This window comes from Anser cygnoides, chromosome 1 (genome assembly GCF_040182565.1).
Source record: "Anser cygnoides isolate HZ-2024a breed goose chromosome 1, Taihu_goose_T2T_genome, whole genome shotgun sequence".
Classification (NCBI taxonomy): Eukaryota; Metazoa; Chordata; class Aves; order Anseriformes; family Anatidae; genus Anser; species Anser cygnoides.
Genome location: NC_089873.1, coordinates 100506300 through 100517191, shown reverse-complemented (window position 1 = coordinate 100517191; position 10892 = coordinate 100506300). Strand labels below are relative to the sequence as shown.

Here is a 10892-nt window from a genome sequence, read left to right as displayed (position 1 = left end):
GGAAGGCAATTGGGCTTTTATGATTTTTTGGTATATGGTGTACAAAGTGTTACCAATTTTTCTTCAGAAAAAAATATTAACAGGAAAACAGCATAAAGCTCTCCTAAAATGGGCTAATTAGCAAGTACAATGGAAATATTAGACAAAAGAGAGGAAGGGGGGAGGAAACCATCTAATCTTCCATGTCTCTGCATGATGATTCAGTGCTTAGTGTTAGGAAACAAGCAGCAGACAAACAGGAAAAAGAAGGAGCTCCAAGGAAAGTGCAATAGGCAAAGAACAGGTCACCCAGAGCAAGTGTACTGAGTGGCTCTGATAGTCACTTAACAATAGGAGCAGGAAAAAAGACAGTATGAAGAGGATTCCGTTTCAAGTAAATCTTGGGTCAAATGATGGGGGTAATTACCTATCCATCAGCTCTTGTGAAATGTGGCAAAAGGAAATCATTACAATTTAGTGTAATTGTAATGACACATTTGCATTGTTTTGTTTTTGTAACTATCGTCCTCTGTTGCCCGTCAATGTTTATAAGTTAACGTGTTCTCTTTTTACCTTTACCTTTTGTCTGGCTACAAAGCAAACTCTGAGCAATCCAAGATGGGAGAGGGCGTTCCTGACCGATTCTTGTAATGCTTTGCAGCCCAATATGTTTCTTGGAGGTATTCACAGGGCACGAGCATACACGTCCCTTGCGTTGCCTACCACAACTTAGGTCTTTGTGGCATGGGGGCTTCCTCCACTGACTGGCAATAGCCAAGAAAGCAACATTGTGAGGAAAAATAACCGAAACCAAAGCACCGCTGGAGTTTGTACTAATGCTGCTTCAGTTTCCCAGGCCACTGGGTTAGCACTTCTGTTGACAGTTCTGCTTCTCCTCTCTTCTTTCTCTGAGAGTTTCAGGAGGCTTTCGTGACTGTTCTCTCTCGCCTGTTTCACTGTCACTTCCTCCAGTCACAGGGAGGTTGCTGCAGATGTGTGCTGACAACTCCTGGATACGTGAATTAGCAGAGATCTGTCCTGTCCTCCAGTCTGATCGGCCTCAGGTGACATGATTGGATCAAATCAGCTGAGCTGGAACCTCGGTTTTCCTCTGCAGTTGCCAGCTTTGGCTCATTTCACCTTCTCTCTGCAGCGATGGAAGATGCTGCCTTTCTCTAGATAGCTCACCTTTTTTGCGCAAGGGCTGTGTTATAATTCTCCCATTTTCTTCCCACACCCACACTTACAGCATCATTTGCTATTCCTTCCACCAGAGTGGCTGAAAGAACCAGTCTTTCCCCTCTGCCACAACATCTAACATCATTATCAAGTCATCTCGTCTCACAATGACTGCAACTTTTATCCTCTCTAACCCCCACAGCAACCACTTCACTTGTTAACAGTCCATGGAGGCCGCTAAACACCTTTCTTTTCTTGATCAGCTTCAAGGTTTTAAGCACTTGACCGTGACCTAGCCTTGATCTCATAAAAGACACAGGAAGATTTGAGTGTATTGTACGAAGAAGACAATGCCTTTGTCAAGCCATTATGAGTCGAAGAGTGTTGTTAACACTGCTACCGATTAAGTATTTACACATTGCTCCGTTTAGATAATCTGCTCTCAGCAGTCCTAAAAAAACCTGACTGAAGATCTCCCTTGCTTGTTGATTTTTAACACAATTTAGGAAACTTAAAATCCAGAATGTCAAATGTCATTTGTTTCATGTTGGTATTCAAAAGGGCCAGCAGGATGGGACAGATAGGGACACGGTTTATTGGGTGATACTGGTGGTAGGGGGGTGGTTGGACCAGATGATCTTGGAGGTCTTTTCCAACCTTAACGGTTCTGTGATTCCTGGGCTAAGTAATGGGAAAACTGGTGTAAAGTCCAGTCATGAAGGGCTGAATGCCAGTATCATCGCTGTTAGCCAACACGGCTTTTCTGCTTTAAACAAATCTGTCTTCATTCTTTGAGGAGCTTACAAGTTAGACGGATAAAAGTAATTCTGTAGATACCATCTAAGTCTAAGCATCTTTAATGTTATCTGATTTCAAAGCCAATCTTCTACAATAGTCTTAACTCCCAGGTGAAATGAGTCAACACAGTTATCAGATGATCTCCAAGGCAGCCCAGGAACCTGGGCTGGGTGACACTATTTCTGTTCAGATTGCACAGGGCCGTTCACTGGTTTTGTGAACATTCAGGAGGAAAACCCAACACCTGACTGAACACATCTCGCAGATGGGCAAAGGCTCTGTTTTGAAGACCGACTGCGAAGGCTGGTCCAAGGTGGCCTGCAGCAGCTCTGTGGAGCAGTCTCGCTCAGGTGTTAAACCTCGAAGTATGGAAATGGAAGAACTGGAAACATCTGCCCGTGGTGGGGAGCGGGGCTGCTGCCAGACCGCTGGCTCGGAAAGGACAGTAGGTGTCCAAGCAGCAAAACCGGCTCTCTGGCACCTCACCAAAGAGGAGCGGGACAGAGGGGGAAGTGATCACACAGTAGATTTTGCAGTTCGGGTGAGATCTGTGTGAGAACACGGCGTTTTGTTCCGGAGACCGCGCTGTTACGAGAGAAGATGAAAACGGGTGAGTTTGGGAAGTCCTGAGAAAACGCCCCTGTGGCGAGCACGCGTCGAACCCGCTTGCTTTATCACAAAGAAAGGTCAAAGGACAACCACTAAATAAATAAATAAGTAAATAAATAAATAATAATAAAAAAGTGACCGCCTTTTGCTGCCGGCCCGGGTCAGCCGCCCCCAACCGCCGTCGCCCGTAGCAACGGCTGGGGGCGGGCGCGAGAGCCCGGCGCCGGGGGCAGGGCGGCGGGTGGCCGTGAGGGGAGCCGGGGCGGGCCGTGAGGGGAGCCGGGGCGGGCCGTTAGCGGCCGTTAGGTGCCGTTAGCGGCCGTTAGCGGGATGCCCGGCGGAGCGGGGCGGAGGGATGTCGTCCGCCTGGCGCTGCCCGGCCTGCGCGGAGCCCTGCGCGGCGCCGCGGCTGCTGCCGTGCCTGCACTCGCTGTGCGCGCCCTGCCTGCGGCGGCTCGGGACGCTGGGGGAGCCGGCACGGGCGGGCACCGCCACCGCCGCCGCCGCCATCACCGTGCTGTGCCCGCTGTGCGACGCCGAGGTGTCGCTGCCGCCGGGCGGCGTCGGGCAGCTCCTCCCCGACTACGTGGCGCTGGGCCGCGGCCGGCTGGGCTGCGACCTGTGCGCCGAGGGGGCGGCCGTGGGGCGCTGCCAGACGTGCGGGGCCGCCCTCTGCCCCTTCTGCCGCCAGGCCCACAGGTGAGCGGGCGGCAGGGCGGCGGGCAGGGCGCCTTCCTCCCCTCGGTCCGTGCCCGCACGGGCACCGGCGGGCCCCAGACCAGGCTGCCCTCCTCCCTGGTCGCTTTCTGATTTAGCGGCACTGGGCACTGGGGTTGGCCGCTCCCATGTGAGTGGGTGCTGGTAGGGCGAGAGCTTTGCGTGTTGGGATGGGATGCTTCGGAGAAGGAGAAGCTTCTCCAGGAGAAGGATGGGAGGTTAAGCTGTGGTGGGGTTGTCGGTGGCCTGCCGCTCTTCACCTCCAGAAAGCTGAAGAAATGCCTGCAGAAGAATTTTACCTCAGCGAGGGTCTTGTCAGCAGGCAGGAAGAAGAGGTGACTGCAGTAGGGCTAGGAGCTGGAGAGGAGGAGGCTGCAGTGGTCTGTGAGCAGGGCAGAGGAAAGACAGTGCCTCGGAAGAAAAGTGTCAGGAAGTCTGAATGGCCTTCTGAAGCAAGGAGGTCACAGGCCAGATCAGGAAAACACCCACTGACACCAGCCAGGGTGTCTCAGCCTGAATTAATCAGCTCAGCCTTTTCCCTCTTCATTCACTGCTCCTTTCCATTTAATAGCAAATTCTTTTCCCAGAAGGAACTGAGGCGTATTCCTCACTGCCCTTCCCCCTGCCGATATTGGTGCCTGTGGTGAAATGGCTTAGACTCTTACTTACCTTTCTATGGGGCTCTAATTTTCAGCATACCATTCCGATTAGCTAATGCCCTACAGCCCCTGCAAGCTGCTGAAGAGTGATAAACTGAGACCTTGATTAGCAGCCTGCTGCTGCATTGACAGAAATAGCTGTACGAGGTATAAAGCAGCAGAAAATTTGTCCCAATGGTGCACTTCTTGCCATATTAACTGGTATCATTTCTTCACCCTATTAACATCTGCAGGCTTGCACCTGCCTTTTCCTCATGGTGTAACAGAACAGGGGCCAAGGAAAACAATTTTGAAACGATTTCTTGGTGTGCAGGGAAGATTTCTAAGTGTCTGAGTGCCACTGTTGTGTCTTTTGGAATAAGTGAGAGATGTCTTAGGTTGAAGTCAGGGAAGTGTAAATGTGAAGGACGTTTAGCAAACCATGGTAGAAGGCATTGAAAATGTGCTGGACCCAAGGGAAATTACTGGGAAGCAAAAGCAAAATAGACCACATCCTGCTCTGTGATTAGTTTGCTTTGTGTTGCCAGAACAACTCTAGAGCTTGGTCCTCGGAGTATTTTTCTGCCTATGGCTCAGAGCTCCCTCTGCAACTGCCAAAAGTCAGCTTTTGCACATGTAGTCATTAGTGCAGGAGACAAGGAAGGAGGGACAGCTTTTACATTCTGGTCGGTAACTAGCCGACAGCATCCAAAATAGCACAAAATGAAAATACTCCCGTGCAGCTCTGTCACACAGTGGATGGCTGGGTACAACAGGCTCTTTGTATCCAATCCTTGGTCTCCTCTGAGTGGGGTCTAACCTGGCAGCTAAAGGAAATGGGGTTTGACTTTCATAATAATCAGTGTTTTACCACAGACTGTTGTCCGTCTGTCCCCTGAACTAGATTTTCCCCTAAGGGTTATTAGAGCTTATTTGCCTCAGCAGATTTAAAACTGGTGGAAATCATTGGGCTGACAGCTAAGGAGCCTGACACTGCCTGTTCCTTCTGCAGAAGTGACTGTGGGTGAGCAATTCTGTTTCAAGACCTTCCACCAGCCCTTGCTTCACTGTGCACACCACCCTCCTGCTGTCTGTCACAGCAGGCTCTGGGGGTAATTGCAGCTACCCCACTTCTGTCGGGCTCCGTGTAGGGGCTGCTGTCAGGAGCAGCCTGGCAGCCTGCTCCCTGGTCTGTGTGTGGCAATGGTGGGGCGCACGGTTCTTGTGTCTGAAAATTGTGCTGACAGCATACAGGGAGCCTGGGAGCAGCCTCTAATGAGATGTTTGCAAGTGCTGTCCTCTTTTGTGTGGAGCCTTGTCCTCAGGAGACCACAGGTCCTTCGTGCAGAGTGAATTTCAGGGGATACAGCAGGGAGCTGCGCACAGTCTGTACAGACTGGCGTTCACGAGGGGTCTTGGGTGCTTGCAGTGCATGTCCAATGTGCATAAATTTGTGGTTGCTCCCTTCTAGGAGACAGAAGAAGACTGCTTCTCATGCTGTGACAGAGCTGGAGAGCAGCAAGGATTGCAGCCAGGCTGGGAGGCCTCTCTTCTGCCCGTCCCATCCATCGGAGGAGCTACGGCTGTTCTGCGAGCAGTGTGACCAGCCCGTGTGCCGGGACTGTGTCGTAGACAGGCACCGGCAGCACCCCTATGACTTGGCCAGCAACGTTGTCCACAGGCACGGGGACTCCCTGCGGATGCTGCTGGAAAGCACCCAGCAGCGTGTGAGCACCCTAGAAGACGTGCTGAGCCAGATCGATGGCATGGGCAGCGCCGTCCGTGTTCGTGCAGAGGCCGTGGCCACAGAGATCTGTCTGTTTGCCAGCGGGTACGTGAAAGCGATTGAAGAGCACCGGGACCGGCTGCTGAAGCAGCTGGAGGACTTGAAGGTGCAGAAGGAAAACCTGCTGCAGTTGCAGAAGGCCCAGCTGCAGCAGCTGCTGCTGGACATGAGGACGGGCGTGGAGTTCACGGAGCGCTTGCTGACAAGCGGCTCGGACCTGGAGATCCTCATCACCAAAGGGGTCGTGGCGAGCCGGCTGGCAAAGCTGAACAGCGTTGCTTACAGCACCCGCCCCAGCGTGGACGACAACATCCAGTTCTCTCCCCAGGAGAGGGCAGGGCAGTGTTGCGGCTATGAGGTTTATGGGGCCATTCTCAATAAAGTGGTTGATCCAGCCAAATGTACCCTGCATGGGGAAGGTAATGGGGTGCCGTACCACTTAGTGCTCCCTAAAGCCACCTCTCCATCCCCTGTACCCACGCAGCGTGCAGCTTAAGGCGCTGGTGGCTCCCTGCAGGCCAGGGGGGCAGAGGGATGCAGCAGGCTGGAGCCCTGCTAGAGGTTGCAGCTGCTGGGGATGAGATCCCACAGGAGCTGTGCTGAGCAGGGAGCCCAAGAGCCATCCCCGGACAGATGTAACAGAGCACACTGCGGCCGCTCTCTGCAGCATCACTGACCGTCAGGCGAGGCGTGAGGAAACCCCTAGGCCAAGGACCACGGCTTACTCAGGGGATGGGAACGCTGCCTGCAATGGCAGGACGTGATGCTCTGCCAGGGCCCCCAGCTGTTTTGCAGTATGGGTCCTGGCAAATCCTCTCTGTGGCTGAGCAAACACGTTGATTCCCCTCACAGCTTCGGATATTGCCTGCGACATAGATGGTTTCGCAGAGGTGTGCTTACTAAGGACTTGGAGTAGGGCCAGCAAATAGATAATTTCTGGGCAAGCAAATAGATGATGGTCAGACCAGCCCTCAGAGCACAGCCACCTCTGGCCTGCGAAGGGCAGGTAAGACAGACACAGGGCTCCACTGGTCGTTTACATGTCAAAGTGTAAGCAGTGAGGTTTCCAGGGCTCCACGCTGCACGGTGGGGCTCTTCCTACTCCCTCCAGGTTGCACAGTGCACCTTGAGGTGCGAAGTCTCCAGCTGGGCCATGACCACCCTGGTCCACGCAGTCCTCCAGGGTAAGCCTGCCCAGCACCTCCCAGTACCTACAGCTCTCTGCACTCTCCTGGTCCCCAGTGGTGCTTTTACTTTTTCCTGTGGGTGGAGGGAGCTGTATAGCCAGCAGCAGAGTCCTGGCTGTGCTCAGATATGAGTGAAATGCTACCAAGTGGGTAGGAGATGGCAATTGTGGCTCTTCTGAATCCTTCCTTGTCCTGTTTCTCTGCCTTACAGATCTCTGCATCGCCCGTCAGAATGAGCTGACTGGCTTTACCCTGCTCTGCAATGACACCACGGGAGAGCAGATGGGGAGAGGAGGAGAGTCCGTGAGGGTGACCATCACCCACAAGGACAAGAAGGACTGGTGGGTATTTTCAGCAAAAAACTCCCCAGACACTGGGTTTGCTTTTCTGTCTCCCTTACCCTGGCTCCCTCCTTGTTTGGGCAGGTGGGAGGAAATGCTTCAGCATCTGGGTCACGATCTGTAGGGGGAAAAGGCACGATGGTTCTTCCCACCAGTAAAGCAGTGCTTCCTAGCAATCATTTACTGCCGTGTGGAGTTTGACAGTGTTGGCTCACACTTGTATCGAGTCTTTCAGCAGTTTGGGACTGAAAGGATTCAGTTCACAGTGGGTATCGCACATTGTCAGACTGAGCAACAGCTGCTTCCCCCCCTCCACCCCGCCAGACACCTAGGGCTCCTGTTTTGTTAAAACCTAACGAGTGTAGAACAACACCAGAATGACCACCCTGAGTCAGACAGACAGGCCACTAAGCCCAGGAACCTCTGGCAGTTGATGGAAGTGCTTAAATTAATGTTCTGGAGAAAAAAAAGATCATTGTTGAGACTTCATCATGCTTTCTCCTGTAGTTCCAAGTGCTGAGCACCTTAATATGCTTGGAAGTTTTCTAGCAAAAGCAGGGAAGACTGCACTTGACCTCCCATTTCCACAGTGAAAATGACCAACTAGAAAAATATTTTGTAACTGTTTCCATGCCACGCTTCTTCTTTGAAGCAGCGAGACATTAATGCAAATAACAGAACCAGTTGGGGTTCAATTCTTAAGAAAAACTTCTATTCTGTTTTATAGTACGTACACTGCAGCTAGAGCAAGAAACCAGCCTAACTTGTTCCAAGATTCAGTCTTGTGGGGGATGACCTGATGAAAAAAGGGATAGGATGCTAAAATTCCTTGCTATGGGGAAGTATTGGTGAGCCATGCAGAAACAGTACTGGGTGCACAGATGCCTGTCAATGAAATACCGTTGTTCAAGAATATTGTTCCAACATACCTTCCTTTGTTAGGTGTGCTCATGATGTAGGAAGGTGTAAACATGAGGTTTATGTGGATTTTGCTTTGTGGGGTAGAGGTCGCTGTGGCCACATTAACTCAGTTTCTTGGTCCTGTGCTTGTGCAGTTGCTACATCCGTTGCTGAAAGCCGTCTGGCTTTGGGGAGAGGCACAGCAGCTACTGAAGAGCACGAAGTGTCAACACACAGTTCATGGCAGGAAATGATGTAGGCAGCTGTACTGATGTGAAATGGTGGGGGATGGGGAATACAACCTACAAAGCTGGAAGACTAAAGATGTTCATGTCGCGGGGCACGAGAGATTAATTAGTGAGGATTAGGAAGAACACCTTCCTCTCCGCAGAGCTGCTTGCTAATTTTCTGCAGAAGGCTCTTTCTGTGAAATAGGCAATCAGTTCCTGAGTAACTAGATGATGCTTTTTCCCTGTCACTCTGTCCACCAGGGTCCCTTTAAAACCTAGTGAGCTTCACTTTGGAAAGGGGGAATTCACCAGCAAGGACCTAGAACTCCTCAGAGAGTCGAAGAGAAAAGTTGGGTAGTGGTTGAAGTGATTCAAAGCTGCCTTACATCCCGTCTTCCTCAAGGGCTCTTCTGGAGGTAAACTGCTCTCTGAAGCTTTGAGTTTACCCCATTTCTGAGGGCTCTTATCAGATGGGATCATCTGGTTTGCAAGTGTGCTGTCAGTCATCCTCTGCTCTTTCAGTGCTCTGGGCTGCCACAAATCCTTGCAGCACAGCTTAGCTTTGTGTGACTTCCTTTGTATGGTTATTGCAGCTCCTGGTAGCAGGTGTATGTGAAAGCTGCTCAGTGCTCGAGCGTTGCTCATGCATCCTGTCAAGCTCACTCGAGACCCACAGCTGCTGAACATGGGTGAGGATGAGGAGCTGACCACATATCTAGGCCAAACAGTGGTTCACGTGTAGAGCAATTTTCTGCCAGTCACTGACCTCTTGGACTCCTCTTTGTCTGTTCGTAGTGCAGTGAAACCAACTGTGTGTGATAACGGTGATGGGACCTACCATGTTTCCTACAGCCCTGAGGAGCCAGGCTTATATGCCGTCTGCGTCTGTGTGAAGGGGCAGCATGTACAGGTAACATTTCTTTTTTTTTTTTTTTTCCCCTGGTTCTTCTTTACATGCTTCTCCTTTCTAAGTATTTGCCTAAAATCTTTCAAAGGATTGCTGCTATCGCTTGGCAGTTAAGACTGAGCTTACTTGATCTGTGACCGACAGGATCACCCAGTTTTCTGCAAATGCAGACACAACATCTGATAGCATCCACTGCAGCTGCCTCTCTGCTTGCTTGTCCTCCGCAGGGCTCTCCATTCACTCTGACAGTGAAAAACAAGTTCCGCAAGCACCCAGGTGTGTTTCACTGCTGCACATTTTGCTCGAGTGGAGGGCAGAAAGCTGCTCGCTGCGCCTGTGGGGGGACCATGCCAGGTGAGTGCGCAGCTTTCCCTGTGCTGCTGACGTCAGGAGGGTTTGCTGCTTTTGGTCCCCCCTAGGGTAGATAGATGTGAGTGGATGGATACTCCAGCTCACCTCCTGTCTTGCACAGGTGGCAGGCGTGTGAGAACCCGTGTATACATATCTTCTGGTAGGATGGGACTGCAGCAGGGAGAAACGCTGCAGGACATGTTGAGGGTCTTTGAAGCACACCCCGTGTACAGAGGCCTGAGCCAACCCTGCAGGAGATGGGGCAGGGCAGCTCTCGGCAAGGATCATCCGTCAGCCCTTGTCAGTGAGGCTGAGCGCCACTGTGGCTGTGCTGTTCTGTTCCAGCGCTGGCGTGCTGGGAGCTTCCTGGCTGTGCCACACAGTGCCCAGTGCTGTGCGCTCACTCCTTAATTAGGATGAGAGTTCAACTCCCTCATTTGTTCAATCCCAACCAGCTTCTGTGCCCTTGACCTGCATGTTTCACCGTGTGTCTTGCATGTGTTTAGTACAGAACGAGACTCTTCCTTTTTTGGGGGGGGCATGCTCTATATCCAGCTCTGGCGATAGCCACCAGCGGCTGGCAAGAGGCTCTGCAGGCCTATGTCTTGCATTACTCAGCAGGGAAGGAGACAGAAATCTTCAGCTATCCCCAGTGACTGGAAGGGGGGAGTCCCTCTTGGTCATTCCCCTTTCTTATGGAACCCTGGCATTTTGGTTTTAAACACGCATGTACCTCCCTTTCTTAGACAAGTCCTGGGGCTGAAGCACTTGCTGAAAGCCCCTGACACGCTGGGATTTTCTGACCCCCTCTTGGTCAAGCTGATGGTGCCTCTTCTCTTGCAGGTGGCTACCAAGGCTGTGGCCATGGGCACAAAGGTCACCCTGGCTGTCCCCACTGGTCGTGCTGTGGACAAGTCACAAAGAGCTCAGAGTGTTTGGGGCCGCCCAACGACAGCTCACAGAGGAGTTTGCTCAGGACAGTGGCACTCTGAGCAGCCAGGTGAGCCCCTGGGAGCTCAGGTCCTTCCTGGTGGCTGTTGGATGAACACAAGCCACGAAGATCCCCACGATCACTACAGAGCCTTGTTGCCAGAAAATAACATTGTGATGGGTGTGAACTGAGGAATGGGATGAGGGAAAATAAAATTGTGCCTTATGTTCCACCTGGGGGTGTGTATGCAAGGTTGTTTTGTGCCTGGACAGGAGCAAACTCCAGGAATTGTACTGATGCCTGCACTTTTGAGGACTTGAGACCTGCGGGTTCAGGCTC

At 51.9% G+C, this 10892-nt stretch overlaps 1 protein-coding gene across 4 annotated transcripts; it reads left to right on the top strand.

The window, feature by feature from the left end:
• Nucleotides 1-2842: 2842 nt before the first annotated feature.
• On the top strand, nt 2843-10785 carry TRIM45 (tripartite motif containing 45). Of its 4 annotated transcripts, none has more exons than XR_007158105.2 (6): nt 2843-3264; nt 5392-6125; nt 7105-7234; nt 8626-8780; nt 8958-9053; nt 9160-9275. XR_007158105.2 is itself a non-coding variant. In XM_048047610.2 (6 exons), exons 1-6 carry the CDS (start codon nt 2921-2923, stop codon nt 10612-10614), a joined length of 1599 nt encoding a protein of 532 aa, XP_047903567.2. In that variant the 5' UTR covers nt 2847-2920; the 3' UTR covers nt 10615-10785. The 4 variants fall into 4 exon arrangements, 2 of the variants coding, with proteins under 2 accessions (XP_047903566.2, XP_047903567.2); XM_048047610.2 differs by lacking the exons at nt 8626-8780; nt 8958-9053 and adding exons at nt 9499-9625; nt 10466-10785 and having other exon boundaries at nt 2847-3264; nt 9160-9274; XR_007158104.2 differs by lacking the exon at nt 8958-9053 and having other exon boundaries at nt 9160-9274.
• The last annotated feature ends 107 nt before the right edge of the window (nt 10786-10892 follow it).